Source organism: Phocoena phocoena, chromosome 1 (assembly GCF_963924675.1).
Source record: "Phocoena phocoena chromosome 1, mPhoPho1.1, whole genome shotgun sequence".
Classification (NCBI taxonomy): Eukaryota; Metazoa; Chordata; class Mammalia; order Artiodactyla; family Phocoenidae; genus Phocoena; species Phocoena phocoena.
In genome coordinates, this window is record NC_089219.1 from 19382479 (window position 1) to 19401009 (window position 18531).

Consider the following 18531-nt stretch of genomic DNA (forward strand, 5'->3'; position numbering starts at 1 on the left):
TTCCTTCTACCTAGAGACCCTTGAGATTTGGGGGTGGGGAGCTCAGATGAGTACATATTTTTTTTTCATGAAAATAATTAGTGATCTTTATAGAAGACTTTGAGAACACAGAACATATAAAAAAGAAGAAAACAGAATCACCCACAGTTCCACTAGCCAGAGATAAACACTATTAACCTTTGTTTGGGTGTTCTTTCCTGCAACCCTTTTTGGGCGAGTGTGTGTTTTTACATAGTTGCAATGACACTAAAATACGTATTTCCGTACCCTCTTTTTTGTTCACTTAACATCACATCATAAGCACTTATGTCATTAAAAATTCTTCATAAACTTCATTTTTAATGGCTGCAAAACATTTCAACTCATGGAAGCCTCACCTTTTACTTATCCACCTCCTTACTCTTGGGTGTTACCTTGCTGCTAATTTCTTATTGGCGTGTGCAGCTGGGGCTGAAAAAGGACTGATTTGGGAGCTGCAGACATTTCATTTGTAGACACAACTGTTATTTCCAGAGCTCTGTTCTATTTTTAGATAGACATTTGGCTCCAAAGTCTCCATTCAAAATTCCTGAGAGGGGAGAAAACTTTTAAAATCATCATTTTTGTTTTACCATTTAAAATAAAACGAAAATGGCCTTCTGTTTATAAAAATCTTTGTCTACATCTCTGCTTACTTCCTTAGAATAGATTCCAAGAAGCGGTGAGTGATTTCATCACGTCAGAGGGTTGGGATGGATTGAGGAGCATTAACCTCTCCGGTGAGATGGCTCTCTGGAGAGGATTGTCGTGATTGGTGTGGGCCCGAGTCTACCGTGATGCTGTCAGCATCCTCGTGACCTCATCTATCAAGGTGGAAAGATCTCTTAAACACTCTTGACTTTGTCGCCTTTGTTCTATTACTAGTGAGACTGAAATTTTTTATATATTTACCATCTGTCCTAATCCAACACAAATTATTGCTTCATGGTCTTTCATACTTTTCTATTAAGGTTTCAATGCCTTAAGGAAAAGTCACTCTATCAAGCTTGTTAACACTTTCCTGTCCTGTTTGTGGCAGTCGGTTTCCCACTTCACTGGCCTTTACATTTCGCTTTCTGACACAAGCTGATTTGCATTTTCAGTTCTACCTCTTGCTCGTGATTTCTCCTGTCATTTTGTGTTTAGAAAGGTTACCTTCAATAAACACCATCCCCTCTACCTTCCACATTGAATTCTTTGATTCTTCTGGGGGTTTACTGGTTGGGTTTTTCTTCAAAGGGCACCCCAATTTTCCCAGCATCTTTACTGAAGTGAGAGCCCCCTCTCCCGCCCTGTTCTCTACCAGCATCAAAGCCTCCATGCGTGTGAGGCTGGGGAGGGGTGGGGGGGGAGCTTCGCTGATCCTCAAGTCAAATTGGCCTCCTCTTGCCCTGCCTCTGAGCACCCCTATCTCTGGTCCCCAGTTACAGGCCTGGGGACTCCCCGAGGGCAGGGGCTGATGGCGCTGTGCACCTGTGTCCCCCCAGGGCTGTCCTCATCCTCCCAACACCTCTCCAGGGCAGGCAGGCCTGATTCCATATTCCCACTTCACAAGTAGGAGACGAAAGCTTGCGGGGGCGGCAGGGTGTGAGAAACAGTAGCTTAGCATGGCTGGTATTTGTTGATCGGTGATGGAGGGAAAACTCCAGCCTCAGAAAGAGGACAACCCAGCACAAAAGAAAACCAGCCAGGCTCCCGGGGCCACACCCAGGAACCCAAGGGCTTCTGAGACTGGGGGAATGTAAGGGGGTAGGGGGACAGAAGGGGTTTAAATTGAGGTGTGACTCAAACTGCGGAAGAGTGGGGCCTCTCTGGAGGGATTTGCCAGAGCTGCCAGCTGGAGGCAGGGGTGGAAATGCAACCCACTCCCGACCTGGAGCTCTGGGCCAGACACCCACCTGGCCCTCACTCAGACCACAGGGGTGCTTTCCATGCTTTCTGGAAACAGGAAGTGCAGAGGCCTCCTGCTCCAGGCCCCACCCCTCCTGGGACCCTCCTTCCCTCCTACTGCTTCCCCTCACTCTGAGGTCTTTTCCCTCCTGGATCCTTCCCCCAACCAGTCAGGCCCTCTCCAGGGGTCCCTGGGCCTCTGACCCTTCTGTCACCTCCTTGGTACCGCAGGGTGCCAAGCCGATGCGTAGTTGAGGTTGACAGCCCAGGGCTGGATGGGCCCCTGTGCCCCACACTTGCCAGCTCCCTGGAGTGCTCTGTTTCTCACCTTCCTTCCTTCAGGTCATCACTGAAAAGTCACCTTTCCAGTGAGGCCCTCCCTGGTCACTTTATCTAAAGGAGGCTTTTTTTTTTTTTTTTTTTTAAGGAGGCATTTTTAACTTGGCATCCCTCTTAGAATTGAGCGGGCTCAGAAACTGGGACAGGAAAAGAAAAACATGACAACTGTATCGTCCCTAGCCTCTAGCTGAAATTTAGCATCTCTCTTAAGTATGAACATAGACAACAAACCACAGAGGCATTACAGCAGTCCCTGTGACCTTGTCACCAACAGACGTCACAAATATTTACATATCACATTACAGACGTTGCAGATTTCTTTAAATATCTTTCATGCTCGTCACAACTTCAAAGTCACGGTCGTCATCAAACCCGTTGCTAGATCTTGTTATTTAACAAGCTAACAAGGCAGCGCATTTATCACAATTTTTAAAAACGTTTTGCTATGTTTTAATATAATTGGTTTTCATTGCCATCCTTTGTATTTTATTTCATTCTTTAAAAAGCACAATTCTGAGACTGTCAAAGGGGTCCATGGGGTAATGAAAGGTTAAGAAGCTCACTCTGAGGCATCATAGACCTTCCCACTCCCACTCTATCTGCTTGAGTTTCCTCCTAATGCTTATTACTTCTAATAATCTACCTACTTATTTATTTTATTTTGTCTCCCTTTACTAGATTATAAGCTCCCTGGGGGCCAGAACTTTTGTCTTGTTCACTGCTGTGTCCCCTAGGACAGCATCTGGCATATAGTAGGTGCTCAATAAATGTTTGTTAAATGAATTAAGGGCACAGGTTACGGCTCCCATTTTACAGATGAGAAAACTGAGACTCACAGAGGGGCAATGAGTTGACCAGGTCACACAGTATCCAGGCAGAGCGCCCAGGAAGGTTAGAATGTACTGGAGCCTGCCCCTTCGCACCAACCCTAAGCACCTACTCCTGGGGAGGGAGGAGCCTCCACCCCACCAGGCAGCAAACCACAGGCTTGCCCTGAGGTCACCAGCCCACCTTAACAGCTTCCTCCCAGGTTCCAGGCCTGACACCACCCCTCCCAGGTACCCACAGAGACCAGGGAGGGAGGAAGGGAGGGGCTGGCACTTGGGAGCAGGAGTGGGAGGGAGGGGCAAGTGTCAGGTGCCACAAGAGGCAGGGGCCCCACGAACCACAGGTGGGGAAAGCTGTCTCCCTGAGCGCCCATCACCTCTCTCTCCACCTGGCGGCAAACCCATCCTCCCACCTCTCCACTCTCTTAGAGCAGGAAGCTGAGAGGACAAAGGAGGTGGACAACTGTGCAGGAACCCCGGGCAAACTCTCAATCAGCTGGGAGCCCAGGAATTGCAAATCAAGGTGCTCCCACCGGCCCTGGTAGGAGGCGGAGAAGTCCTGTCTGGAAATAGTTGCTCCTTGGGGCTGAGAGTGGCCGTAGGCGTCCCCGCAGGACCTGGGTCCCTGGATGGAGCAGCAGATACAGCGGGGTCTGGCAGTGTGCCCTTGGGCAAGTCCCTGTCTCTCTTTGCCTGGGTTCCTGTGGGACAAGCCCCACTCACTGGGGCCTCAGGGACAGCGGGAGGGGACATCTCTGGGGGCCTCTGGATTTGTTCAATGTCGACCAGAAAGCCATCCACTCCTCCCCCACCAGTGGTCCCCCTAAGCCTGCACCTACACGTTGGCTCCCAAATCTGTCTCCACACACTACGGTTTCTTTTTCACCAGGTCATGACAGTTCAGGAAGTCATGTTGTTTTCATCTTTACCTAGGCCAGTGGCCCCCTCCTAGACAGCATTTTGGGGGATGTGTGCTGCGTGGTCCTCAAGAGGTAGGATGTGGAAGGCAGGGGGGGGATGCAAATGTCTAGCACTGCACAGGGCAATCAACTATTCACTCTTCCCGTGTGGGAAAAACTTGCTTATGTAGATTCTCTGAGCCATGAGCCTAACTCAGTTTTAGATAAAACAAGGAAAAAGTTTTCACATTCTTTTGATATGTACTGAATTTTCTGGGAGGGAAGACAATTCTTTTTTTTTTTAAATTTTGCTCAGAATTTTGCCAAGAATTGCTCACAGCTTCAGCGAATCATGTCATTGACGGCAGTGCCACGTTCAGACTTTGAGTCATGTACACCTGGCCTGTCAGGCCGGCCGCAGGGGTCACGGGGCTTCAGCTAGAGGTGCAAACACCCATCCACCTCACAGTGTCTGTCATCTCGCCCCAACATTTACATATTCAAATAGATACATCATTATAAGTTACTTTTCCTTTTTCTCTCCATTATAGCGATGGAATTATATGGATTTTGAACATGCACATAGGTGGATAGATTAAGTTATCGTGCGTGTTTCAGTTGTAGGATGGTAGAGGGCGTGCTGCAAAAACTTGTTGTAAGAAGGGGCACTGCGTCCGGCAGGGCGGGGACCTTGGCCCTAATCGCTGCAGGAGAACGACTTGGTTTCCTTCCCTTCCCTCTCTTGGTTTACACCTTCAGGCTTATCGTGAGGGCTCTGGGGTGGTGGTGTGCGTATACCTTGTACGGAAAGCTATCTTCTTGGAATTAAGACAGATTCAAGGAGTAAAATGCAAGGAAACAAGCAGAAGTTTCCATCTGGTTTCTTAGCTCTGGCAGAAGTCAGAGAGCCAGGGAAAGGCTCTGAGTCCAAAACCCCAGCCTGTCCTGCCTCCTAAAGTGGCCCAAACTGTCTGTGTCAACCACCGATCTGTTCCTCAGAGGGAATTTCCCAGTGGGCAGGAGGGGCACAGCAGATGCAGAGCTGCAGGCCACAGGACCCCTGTGTCCTCCTATCTCACTGTCAGCCGCCTCCACTTCTCCCACTCGACACCTCACACTTTCTGGGTTTCCCCCACCCCCGCCCAAACCACACCGTAATCAGAAAATCAGTGACTGTCACCATTCAAAGGGACTGCAAAGATCTCCTCCAGTCCCAGGCATTTGGAGTAACAAAATCTCTGAGCCGCATCCAGCCCTCAGCATGTGCCAGCTGATATGCTAGCACCCGTCTCCTTAACGCTCACAAAGATCCCACGAGGGAGGTAACATTATTATCCCCATGTTACAGACGATGAAACGGAGACACAGAGAGGTTAAGCCATTTGCCCAATATCATCCAGCAAGTCACTGGCAGAGCTGGGACTGAAATCCAGGTCGGCTGGTCGTAGAGCCCAGGCTGTTGAAGACCATGAGCCTCCAAGGTCTGAAAGCCCCGTCGAGTTCCACGGGTATTGGAGCGCCCACTCAGGCCTCTTCTGCCTCCCAGGACCACTGAGACTGGCAAGAGAATGGCTGTGAGGATGTCTCATAAACCCAGACTCCTGCATCTCCCAGAGTCATGACCCCAGCCTCAGCCTTGCCTGCTCCAGGAACACGCTGCTACACAATGCTTTGGAAACCTATCTCCCTCCCGGTGGGCCTTGCAGGGTGGGTGCGGGTCTGTGGGTATAAATACCACAAAGAAATCGTTTTCAGCAGCAGAAGGGCCAGGCAGTGTCTCAGTAACACAGAGAATCACCGTCTCTTCGCTTTCTGGAGTTCACCTCCCAGAAGAGGGTGTAGGTGCTTTACTGGGCTCCCAAGACCGACCTCCCCTTCTGCTGCAGCTGTAGGGGGCCTCCCTCGCCGCTGCCATCTGGGCCTGCGGACCTGGCCACCACCCCGCCGTCCAACTGCATCCAAGCAAGCTACCACCAACCAGTGGCGAGCGACTCTCCACTCAGGGCTGGGGCTGGGATTAAGTTGCAAAAGGCTTGAGAGATTGGGGATGACAAAAGGGGCTTGAAGACTAATTAGGAGCAGCAATGAAAGCTTAATTCATAAAAGCAAACATTTTCCATCCATCAACCTGCAACCAGTTAAGGGCAACGTCTGAAAGAAATCTGGGCGTGGGGAAGGGAGCCAACAGGAACAGGAAATGTTTGAAAGAATGTAAACTATTTCAGTTTCATAAAAAGTAACAAGTAAACAGTTATTACATGCAAATAATGCCCTGGTTTTAATTAATGCTGAAAAGTCAAAATATGTTTGACATTTGTATGTATACACTGAGCGGCTGGAGAGGAAAAAATGGTGCCCAGATGCCCTTTTCCAAGCAGGACTGGCGGCTCAGAGGGAACTAAAACCTTAAGCAGGTCTTGTTTATTGGTGATGAAAAGTACCATTCTGCCTCAGTCTCTGTCGCAACTGGAAGCAGAGGGAACCTAGCTTACTTTCTTAAGCGGGAGGGGCCGGCTGGTGCTTGGGAAGGACACTCCCCGCTTTCCAGCAGGCTGGTCTTAAAGGGCCAGCGAGCCCTCAAGTCTCCATTTCACCCCGGCAGGGGTTCTAGAACTTCTCCACCCAGAAGTGATGATGGGTTTCAGGTCCCAGCAGCCTCCCACTCAACAGCCCCTGGCAGCAGCCACAGCGGCGTCTGGTCCTGCCTTCCTTCATATTGCCTGAGGAAGATCAGACAGGCAAGGTGGCACACCAGCCATGATTCTAGGGTGGGAGACGGCAGCCTTCAAGCTATGCTTTCCAACATTCAGCATGCTGCACTGCATTTGTTTCTTTTCTAAACCACCTTAAGGCTCGAAGAACTGGTGAAACTGGGGCTTCAGGAGACCGCAGCTGGGGAGAGGCAGCCTCAAAGTGTGGGGGAGATTCTACCCCAGTGGGGAGAGTGGTTGGGGCGCTGGGGACCTAAAGACCAAGGATTTGTCTAAATCAGCCTCGAAGCATCCTGCCAAAAAAGACCGACGAGGCCCCATTTTGAAGACAGTGATAGTCTACGATCTTCTCCCAGCGTCTTTTGTGAGACAGGGGTGCTTAACCGGGAAAGAGGGGAGGTGTGGAAGACTTCACAAGTTAGTAAACCCCAGAAATGGGAAGAAAGTTGTGTCTTTTCCGGCAAAAGACCCTAACGTTCTTCACATCCTCAAAAGGGTCTGTAACACCCTAAGGGGTTCCAAACCGCTGTTTTCGACAGAGCTGGCCCTGAAGACCTGTTTCTGGGGCTGCCACAGGGACCCCAAGACCTCGCTCTCAGCTTCCTTCTCCCTGCCTTTGCCATTGCCAAAGGTGGGCTGGCGCGGTCTCCCTCCCGCTCACCTCGCCCACTGCGGCCCACGAAGCGAAGGTCGTTGAACCTGGCCACCTGGTTCTTCATGACGGCCGAGGCGTTACGCAACTCAGCGGAGTAGTTCTCATCGTTGCCGGCCATCACTGTCACCACCGTTCCATCCGGCACGTCCCCCAGAGCCACCACCTGAGGGCATGGGGGCAGGGGGACAGCTTAGGAAGGTAGGGGAGGCCGAGGAAAGAAGGGGAGGAGCTGGGCGGGCAGCTCCCCTAGGTCCCAGGCGCACTGCAGATTTTTCAAATGCGGGTTGGAGAAGAGGTTTAAGAACAATAGCGACCTGCCCCCCAATACAATAAAAATCAAAGGACAAAATCTCTACCTTCCACACCCAAATCCTAGATCAGCTGGCTAAGTCACGTCCTGAACAATTTATCCTTTCAACGAGGTTTAATCTAAGCGAAAGCAGTGAATGAGCGCGGGCAGTAGGTTGTGGGGTGCAGTTCCTCTCTTCCCTTCGGCTTGAGCAAAAGAGGAATCAACACGCTCCTAGCAACCGAGTCTCTAAATGAAAATAATATCATCAATAATAGCGGGACTGCTCCCCACATTCAATTAACGCCAGAGCCCTTTGGGGTGCAAAATGTGGCCCTGAAAGGCAGCCCAGGCCCAGTTTATCTGCCTCTGCAGAGCCTGAACTCGTTATGCAGGGAAAATGCAAAATGCAAAACAAACTGGTGTTTTCAGAGGGTTTTGTCCAGAAAACCCCTTTAAAGTGAGAGAGGGGCTTTTGATAGCAAGGAGGATGCACCTGCTGGGAATTGCAGGATGGGGGTGGAGATGCCCCCCTAATACAGTCTCTCCCACGCCCCCATCCCAAGGAGCGTGGGGAGGCAGATGCCTTTTGAAAAGGAATCAGACTGCAAAGGCAGTCACAGCCATTTAAACGTGGCCACCGCGTGCAGGGACTAGGGATCCAGATGGTAAAAATTTCAAGGAGAAAATGTTTGGGGTCTGATTAAAAAGGCCAGATTTCCTGTCAACATCCTGTCTTCTTTTAATTTCAAAGATTCCTTTTAAGCTCCAAGTGACAGTAAAACCTCCGATCTGAGGATTAAAGTCACACAGGCTTCCCCCTCCCCCTTCTCCCCGGGAGATTTTCCCCACTGGTATTTTAAGATGTCACCCGGGAGACCTCAAAGAGCCACTCATCCCTTTTTCCAATTTGGAGTCGTCTTAATGGGACCAAGGACGGCCTCAGCTGCCAGGAGCCGCTGTTTCCAGCCACCTCAGGCACCCGCCACCCCCAGCCGCTGGCCCTTCCTGCCTTGCCCTTTCTCACGGCAGCTGTGAGAGGTTTAGGGGAAAACCAAGGCGTTTTCGTTTCATCTCGCTGCCCCCTTAAAAAAATGAAAATGAAACAGTCGCCTACTCCCCAGCAAAGAGAAAAAGCTCCTCTGAATGACTGGGGGTTGCCAGGGGTGGGAGCGCCCCCAGTCTCTGCCTGACATTCGGGATCCCGGCCGCAACCGTTTAGGGTTCGTTTAGGCCCCCGATCCCGGCCTAGAGCCTCCCGGTGTAAAATTTCAGAAGCCGGGAGTTGACGGTGTGAGCAGGAAGTGTTTCTGAAGCAGTGCAGAAGGAGGGGTGCTGCTCCTCTGAGAGGAGGGTAGGCCCTCTCCACCCTCCGCACCCCGCCTCCGGTGTCCTCGCCCTGGTCCCGGGGCTCCTCTGCCCCGCTGCTCGCAGGGCTGTGTCCGAGGGATCCGGCCTGGGGAAGAGCGAAGCCCCATCCGCCCGTTTCCGCATCAACATCTCTCCGCAGGGCTCCCCAAGGGTGGAGGGGCCAAATCCTCTAAAAGTCGTCCGTGTCGGGTGCATCCAAGAAGGAACGCCGAAGTCCCCGGCCGGAGCGCGCAGAGACCGAAAGCGCCCGTGGCTCGGCTGCTGGGCTCTAGCCGCGGGGTCGCGGGCACGTCCCCGCCCCTCCCTTTCTGGGGCCCTGGTTCCAGCAGCTGAGACGCCCGAAGGCGCAGGGCCGGTGTCCTCCCGCCCAGGGCCCCGCACTCACCTTGAAGGCGACGGGCAGCGTCTTGTTACAGCGCCAGTGCGAGGGCAGCACGGAGCAGAGGAAGTTGGGGCTATCGGTGCGCACGAGTTCGCCCGCGTGGTCCGCCAGCACGTCCACCATCGAGCGCACCTCGGGTCGGGCGCGCCCGCCGGGCCCCACGGCCGCCTGCGCGCCCAGCGCGCCGCTGTTCTCGCCCATCTTGCCGCCGCCGCCGCCGCCGCCGCCGCAGGGGAAGGCCGTGGAGGGAGGTGTGAAGCGGCGGCTGGTGCTCGGGTCTACAGGAATACGCATAACAGCGGCCGTCAGGGCACTGGGCGGGCGGCGGCGGCGCGGCTCCCCCGGGGGTGGCTGGCGCTGGCGCCTCTTCGGCAGCCGCTGCCGCGAGAATCGGGAAAGCAGAAGCAGCCGGGCCAAGGCCTCAGGGCGCAGGGGGCGGCGCCCGGGGACGCCTCCCCTGGGCCAGCCAGCCGCGAGGCCTCGCTGCCCCGACGGCCGCGCAGCCTGTCCGCTAGTCCCGCATCCTGGGCGAGCGGCCCGCGTGTGGCCGCCCTCGCGGCGATCCCGGTTGCCTTGGCCGCGGCGGAGCCCGCGCGGGCTGTGCAGCCACCGCCGCCGCCTCCCGCCCCCGCAGCCCGCTAGCGGCCTCCCCACCGACTCCGCAGCCGCAGCCCCAGAGCAAATCCTCGAGAATCAAGTGGCGGTGCCGAAACCGCCCGCGAGGGGTTAGTACCCCGGGGCCCGCGGGGGCGGGGCCGGCCCGAGCGACGCGTCGTGCAGCCAATCGGAGCCCCCATCGCGGGCACCTCGGCAGCGCTCGCGGGGGAGGAACGGGGACCGCAGAAGGCCGCCCAACGGGGAGGGGCGGAAGGCTCCGCCCCGCCGAGGACGCCCGGGGTTGGGGGGCACCCAGCGCCACGACCCGGGGCTCCTTGAGAGTTCTGGGGAGCCGGAGCCGAGGCCAAGAATTTGTTTAAAACGTCTAGTCCCTACAGAGGCTCATTTGCCGCCGCCTCCTGACTCGGGGGCTGCAGCTGCTCTTATGTCGCCCTTCCCGGCCGCCCGCAGCCAGGCCTCCCCACTCCAGCTGCTTTCGGCCTGTGAAGCTTGCACTCTCAGCTGGGGGCCGCGGGGGCCTCAAGGCCGGTGACATCTAGCAGGGAGCTGCCCCAAAGTGGCTTCTCACTGCCCCTACCTGTCCCGCAAATTATTTTGACCCAAAAGCCTCCACCGCATACGAGATTACGCGCGAGCCAGAGGCCTCTGCAGCTCCCAGCTCTGCGCGACTTTCCTCCCGGCCCCGGTGGCCCCGGTGCCAACCTGGGGACAGAGGGAAGGGTGTCCCTTATGCGCCCTCATCGGCTTGGGGGCGAGTAACCCCATTTCTCTCCGCTCTCCCCTCAAAATAACTTTCAGCATCGCGCAGGCCTCGCTGCGTCGTTCTTCGTTGTGGCGGCCTGAGGGTCTTCGAAAAACGCGGTGGGGCCTGAAAAACGCGAGTGTTTACCCCCGCCCCCCGCCGACCCCGCGCGCATGTAAACACTGTCCTGCATCGTGGAAGAGGACGCGAGTCCCTGGTGAGAGGAAAACTGTGCAGAGAACGCAGGAATGGCTGCAAAGCTAAGGGCCCCTTCTTCCAAAGGAGGGAATTTTCATCCACCATGTGGATGCAAACTGGCTCCCGCGGGTCCACGCCCACCTCTGCCCGGGCGGTGCGCTTGGGCCACGCGGGCAGGGACCAAAGACAGCTCTGCCGAGGCACTGCTCGCCGGCCCTGGGTCCTCGCTCCCACTCCCGGCCGCGTGGCCCAACCATTCCCCGGCGGCAAGCAGGCAAACAATCCCTTTCCCGCCTCCTAGGCCGGGCGAGCGGGCGTAGGGACAGGCTACATCGAGGAGGGTAACTGGAAAGATCAAGCCGCCATTCGCACTGAATTATCGCCACAGATGCGCTCCCTGGAGTCTGGGGAACGAACGGTGCAGAGCCTCCCCGCCGTTTTGCAGATCGGGTTGGATATTCGTTGTTTCCGGCACTCGACAGGTGCAAAACGACCGATTCCAAGCCTCGGGAGCAAAGAAGCATAGGATCTGAAGGTGGCTGCGAGATCTCGCCCTGGATCTGACCCCGGCCCATCGCGAGCCATTTCGTCGTTGCCAAACGAAATCAAGCCCTGCGTCCGCTCCAGGGAGGACCGGCTCTGGCCCAACCTCGACCACCTGGAAAGCTGATCCCCACCCCTGTCGGAGCCTCACGTCAGTCCCTCGGGCCATTTAGAGAACAGGGACGACGAATGTCCATCACTGGACCTTTTTATAGAGCCTACACGTCGGAGTTGCAGATCGCCGGGGCTCAGGCCCGCTCGCTCACGTGAGCACTGACACTAGCCGCAGAACTAGAAGAAAGTGAGGAACCAGGATCTTGGCGCATCCAACCTCTGGGAGCTTCCTGCCAGGTAGGGCCCGGGGCCAGGGCGGACGGGCGACGCCGCACTGCCCTGGAGCGGCCAGGACCCGCTGCCTCTGAGGTTCGTAAATCCGATTTGTCAAATGGTTTTGGTTTGCAGCCATGCCCTTACTTGTCTCTCCGCCTGATTTCTCCCTCTCATCCTACGGCTGGTTTACAAATGGGTTTCCTGAGAATAGGACTCCTGTGGATCTTGGCACCTGGCATAGGACCCGTCATGGCTCCAGCCCTAAGGAAGGCGCTCGCTGCCAGTGGGCGCCAGAACCAGGGAACCTGGGTTGTAGACGTAGGAGGTCGCCGGGGCCGCCGGGGGAGGAGCAGTTCCGAGATCCACCGCTAGTTGACGCCTGCACTCTGCCAGCCGCGGAGATGCCCCGACAGGCTCTGCGCACAGATGTGCGCCAGCTGCGGTCCCGCGTTCAGGCGCCGCCGGCCGCCTCCTGCAAGCTGCCCCTTCTGGACAGACCTCCCGCCCTATTCCTCACCATCTGTGCGCTACGTATCGGACAAACCAGTGGCCTTGTGGTAGACCAGAGGCTGCCCTCTCCGCCCCAATGGACAAGGACGCTCTCTGCCTTCGCATCTCGGACACCGGAGGGCTCCTGCGCCCTCCGACCTGCTGCAGAACGTTCCCTCTGGCAGAAATGCACAGTACTTTCCTGTCCTGTTCCGGAGCACCGGGGTTGAGGAGCACTCACAGAGGAACAGACCAGCTCTTTCCCAATTTCAACCTAAGGCAAACCTGCTTTGTCCCCACCCCAGACTGACAGACCTAGGGTCACACCTCTCTCTCTCCTTCTCTTCCTACCCCCTCTCTCCCCGTTTTTCGAAGGACAGTTACAGTTGGAAAGCTCCCTGTCCCCAAGCTGGGACACCCAGTTACCCTGTCCCTTCCCCATCTTATGTGGACAGTCATCTCCTCTCCTTCTTCTCTGGGACCGATGGACAAACAGCCCACCTAAGGGAACGCCAAGTTGTCCACAGCAGGGGGAGGAAGCCAAGAGGTCTAGAGCTACCTTGGCCCAGAGCTGGGTAAACAGGGACACAACCTGGAGCCTGCAGAGTCTGGGTTCTGGGAGCCACTCCTCCCGCCAGTATCCTCCACCCCTGGAAGGGGATCCATGGGGTCAGAATGACCCTGTGTCGGGCACCATCCTCCTGCTGCAGGAGAATGTCTAGGAGTGCGCTCCTAGCACACTCCCGGTAGTGAGGTGCCTGCACGTCTCTCCCCTCCCACCAGAGAGAGTGCTTCTGAGGGCAGGTCTGATTCCTAGGGAGTCCCAGTGCTTGGGGAGGGGTGAGGACCCCCCAGCCGTGCCAGATAGTGGACGTATATGCTCTGGAAAACCTAAGAGGTCCATTGGCTGTGGAAGGAGCTTTGGTCTGAGGTTCCACTGCCTGAGTTCTTCCACCACCTACTGTGATCTAGGGAAAATTGCTTCAAACCTCTCTGAGCCTCATCTGTTTCGTCTGTATAGTGGGGGTAATAACAGTGGCCTCCTCATAGAGCTGTGTGTAAAGTGGTCTGTGTAGTGGGGGTAATAACAGTGGCCTCCTCATAGAGCTGTGTGTAAAGTGGTCTGTGTAGTGGGGGTAATAACAGTGGCCTCCTCATAGAGCTGTGTGTAAAGTGGTCTGTGTAGTGGGGGTAATAACAGTGGCCTCCTCATAGAGCTGTGTGTAAAGTGGTCTGTGTAGTGGGGGTAATAACAGTGGCCTCCTCATAGAGCTGTGTGTAAAGTGGTTAGCGCAGGCCTGGCACATAGGTGGTGCTCCATCCATTCTAGCTGGCACTGTTGTTTATACTAAAAAAATAAGTCCTGATCACTCCTTGTCTGGGGCCTTTGGCAAGTCCCTTCCCCTCTCTGGGCCTCACATTTCCCATTTGTGAAATACCCAGTTCCCAAATTCAAAGCTTCCCCAGACTCGGAATCTAGTCCTTGGCAATCCTGTCCCCCTTGGTTCTCCTGGGGGCGGCCTGGGGGAGCTAAGGAATGTCCAGGCAGAGACAGCTTGCAGGAGGGTTTTCCAGCAACCATCACAGGGCTGCCGGTGCCTGGACCTTGAGGACTCACCTTCCCCTGGGCTCTCAGACCCTCACTCTGGAAACCCACTCACCTCATCCCCTACCTCCCCACAGACACTTTCCCAAGTAGAAACTGACCTCAGCCAGCACTGTCAGCCCTCACGCCCTCCCCAGGAGGCGGCTGTTCCCTTTATCCTGAGTCTCATGGGAGCCCCAGTCCAGTGAATAGACAGAGGACAGTCATGCAGAAGCTGATGGTTTCTCCCAGCCCGACCTCCACACCCACTCCAGAGAGACCCATGGTGAAAGCTGTTTCTTTCCTAGTGCCCTGGAACCCAAGGTGGAACATTCCTGTCCCTCACTGAGCCTCAGTTTCCTCTTCTGTGAATGGAGGTCATTCTAATCGCTCCATTTCACAATCTGGCGGGGAGGGGTATTGTGTTTCACCATATGAAAAATACCATCGATTGTTCCATGTGAAAGAAAAAGAAAGAGAATGCTGCTATTTAAACTAGGACTTGTCTGTATCCTTATTTCAGATATGTATTTATACATATGTAAGTTTTATTATATATGCTACCTATATATCATATATTAAAACATACATATATAATTAGTGAGAAAGGGTCATGAAAAACAGTAATACGGTTGAGGGGTTGCTGCCTCCGGAATTGGGAGCCTTCACCTCCGAGAATCCATCTCTGAGGCCGTCCCTCCTGGGCAGCCTCTCAGGAAGGCTCCTGCTGATGGGGCTGGAGGAGGAGGACAAGTGGCTTCCCAAATTGCAGGGTTTTTTTTTTTTTTTCTCTTTTGGAAAGGGCCAGACAGACTCTGAGGGGCAGGAGAGGGAGCTGGGGAGAGCATGGTGAGTAGGACACAGCTACAGCCTCTGCCGTTAACTGGCTGTAACTTTTGCCCAGGGTCTGCACCTCTCTGAGCCTTGGTCCCCTGGACAATAAAGTAGGAAGAGAAGTAACAGCCATGTTGGCTGAGGTGTTATCACGTCCAGGCACTGTGTTTGGGCTTTAAGTGCGTCTTTCGATCCTCATGTGTACATGGTAGGTGTTACGCCCATTTAAATGAAAAGAAACATTGCTCAAGGTTTTCTGGGCTAAGGAGGACAAGCACCAGATTAAAAGCTCAATCTGACTCAAAATTCGGGGAGGAGGCACCTCAAATGGTTATATACGTTCCTCCTCCCTCCCCCCACCAGTGGTTAAATGAAGAAATGGGAAGAGCCCAGTGTACAGATATTGAAAGAGCTCAGTACGGTTAGCTGTGATGATGGTAGGGGAGCTAGAGGCAATACAATTTGTTAAACAACGGTGGACTTGGAAATCAGCAGACCCTTCAGACTCCGGGAAGCGGGTGCAGGGGTTGTCCGCTCCCACAGCCTGCTCTCTTTTTACCTCTGAACCGACTCTCCTGGGAGGAGGCTGACTCAGCTGTAGTCCCCAGTATACAGATAGGAACACTGAGGTCCAGAACGGGGAGAGACTTGACCTGAGTCACCAAGGAAGAAGGGAGACTTGGACGGAGCTCCTGCAAGGCCAGGGGGCAGCACCACGGCCGGGCGGCCTGACCTCCGCCCACCCTGCTGGAGCCCGCAGACAGAGCCGCGAGCCAGGGCTGCAGGGCGTCCCTCCAGTGCCCCCTCCTGGCCAGGTGCGACCCATCGCTCCAGGGGAAGTGCCCCGTCTCGCTGCAGGCCTCACTTTCACCAACCTTCTAGGCTTTGGGCCGGCTCCCCGCAGTACCCCAGATGATTTTCACTGTGACCCCGGGTTGGAGACTCAGGAGGTGCCGGCTCCCCTCTTGTCCCTGCAGGCGCGGAGCCCCCCACTCCCACTCCCACCCTGAGAGAGGGTGGGAGAGGGTAGCTCTCCTGGGAGAGGGTGCCCAGCTTTGGGAATGCGAGAGGGAGGATGGAGGGCAGAGGGGTGGTCTCAGCACAAGTGTGGCCAGGGGAGGGGAGGTGGCCCCAGCAGTAGCCAGGGAAGTGGATTCTGGCTTTGGCTCCCACCACTGGGTCTGGTCTTCCTACCACCCTCCCTGTTCCTCACTTTGGTCATCTATAAAACGGAAATAATTCTGGCAGAACTCTGTGGTCTATGACTAACAATTGCCCTAATTGGTCGGACTCCTGCTGTGTGCTGGGAGTGCTACCCCAATTATCACTAACCCTTATGAGGCTTCCGCAGGGTAGAGATTTTGTGTTCTCCACTTTACAGGTGGGAAAATTGAGGCTCAGAGAGTAAAGAGCTTCTTCCCTTTGGGGCTCAGAACCTGAGAGATTCAAACAAGAAAGTCTCGAGGGCTCTTCTTTTTTTTTTTGGCAGGATCATAGTTCCCCCACCAGGGATTGAACCTGGGGCCACAGCTGAGTCCTAGCCACTGGACCACCAGGGAAGTCCCTTGAGGGCCCTTCTTTTAACATGACTCCTTGACACAGAGCAGGGCTCTGTCTCTGCTCTGCTGGCTGGTCACAGCGCCTCCATCCACAACACTGGGTGGGTGCCAAGCTCCTTGCTGGCAGAGCCATCAAATCAGAGGACTCCTCTGTTGGGGGGCAGGGAAGAGCAGGAGAATGGTGAGAGGGGCCTGGGTATCTTGGAGCCCAAGGGAGCTTCAGGGAAGGGTGTGGCCTTTCCCCAGGCCCTGGATGGAGCTTTCCGCTCTGGCAGTTAAGGAAAGGGCTCTTCTGAGTGGCTGTTGCCTCTTGCATCCCCTATAGTAGAGGAAAGACAGGAGGGCTTTCAGGTTCAGAATGCCTCCAAAGCTTAATCAGGTGGCAAGAATAGGAGTCCGAAAACCAATTTTTGAATAGGATTGGAACCACAGGGTTACAATGCTGAGCTTTATTAATCGTTACTGACAACAGTGAAAGTTCATCTAACCTCACAATATTTTTATGGGGGAGGTACAGTTATCACCCCCATTTTACAGGTGAGAAAACCGAAGACAGAGAGGTTAAGTAATTTGCCCAAGGACACACAGCTGGGAAACTGTGGAGCTAGGATTCCAACCAGGCAGCGTGGCCCCAGAGCCCACGTTCCTGACCACCACGCTCTTGTTCTCATGGACCAGAATCAGTTGCTTGAAGTCACAGTCATGGAATAGAACTAGAATCCTGGCATGAGAACTGTGGGCAGGATTCAGAATTTTATAATGTCAGACTCCACAGGGCTCTGAGGTATCATATCCAAATCTCCTATTTATCAAATGGTGGAACCAAGGCCGAGGGAGGGGAAGGGTCTCACTCAAGATCGCAGCTTTGGCCAGGGGCAGAGTCTGGAACCCCCTCTCACCGCCTCCCACTGACTGTGCTCCAGGGTGCCTTTCTCTCCATGCCACCTCCCCCCATGCCTGCCCACCCAGTGCCTCCCGGGCCCAGCCAGTCCCATTAGGGATTTTCCATCGCCCCAAAAAGGTCCTAATGACTATCAGTCCTTGTGAAGCCTTAATTAATCTCAGAGGCCGATGGCTCTGAGGAGACTGGGGGCTTTGGCCTTACGCAGAGGAAGATTACGGCTCCATTTCATGTGGTAGTAGAGGAACGCCTCAGACATTCCTGACAGCAATAAAAGCCACATGGCTTTCCAGCGTCGCCCTTGGAAAAGAAAAAAAGCGCAGCCCTTTGCGGAAAGAAATCAACTATGTGCTGTATGCATGGCATGAGATAAAAACGGGGCAGAACGAGGTGGAGAAGAGTTGGTCTTTTATGTGGCCTCCGATGGCCACCGAGAGTGGCAGGGCCCAGCGGTCGTGATCCCAGCTGCAACCCCGGGGGAAAGGGGTAGCCCTCCGCGCGGTGGTAGAAGCCACAGTGGCAGGGCCTCAGTCTCTCAACTTGAGCTGAGTTTGAGCCGCCCCAGATGTCCCACAGGCAGGGCCAGCTTCCTGGGCCCGTGACCCACGCAGTCGCACAAAAGGGCCTTGCAATTGGATTCATGCTCTGCCGTCACTGCCTTGACATTCTTAATACTTTTTGAAGAAGGGGCATGCATTTTCATTTTACACTAGGCCCCTCAAATGATATGACTGGTCCTGCCCACAGGTCACCCCATCAGCCCATTGCCTCATGTCTCCTGGCCCCTTCCATGGGCCCAGGCCTGGGGAGAGTGTTTTTTTGAGCACCTATATTGTCTGAGGTGAACTTTAAAGCAACCTCGTGAATTGGGCAGACGTGGAAACTGAGGCTCAAAGAGGCTTCCATGCGGCAAGGAAGCCTAGATTTGGAGTCAGGTCCTTCTGACTCCAAAGCAAGTGTCTGAACCACTCCCCATTCTGCAGTCTTTCATGTTCATCATGCCCAGTGGGGATGGTGATGCACATGGTCAGGCTTTTTTATTCCCAAATAACAGAAGGGATAATTGAGGCCTGGTGAAGGTACTCGTGGTCATACCCAGTCAGTGGGGAAGGGGTCCCTCGGTCCTGGACTGGGCAACAGTGGACCTGGGCCCGGACCCATAGGGCTGAGGGGGAGGGGTGTCCCAGTTTTAGAGTTGTTTGTTGCACTTGTACATTTTTAGCTCTTCTGTGTGGGTCATTGCCTTGAGTCTGGCCTTGGATGTAGTGGGAGTCCTGGCCCCCCTCCCCCACTCTCCGTCCTAAACATCTAGAAGTCCTTCTTTGTGACTTCACTCTTTCATGCTCCAGTT

The 18531-nt window shown here is 54.7% G+C and overlaps 1 protein-coding gene across 1 annotated transcript in view; it reads right to left on the minus strand.

Annotated features, from left to right (window-relative positions):
• RUNX3 (RUNX family transcription factor 3) overlaps positions 1-18531 on the minus strand; it is a 60064-nt gene that overhangs the window by 16587 nt on the left and 24946 nt on the right. The window contains exons 2-3 of the mRNA XM_065881430.1: positions 9385-9659; positions 7346-7502 (exon numbers count right to left, since the gene is read on the minus strand). Of these exons, the coding sequence (XP_065737502.1) occupies positions 7346-7502; positions 9385-9659 (432 nt within the window). The remainder of the gene's footprint in view (positions 1-7345; positions 7503-9384; positions 9660-18531) is intronic.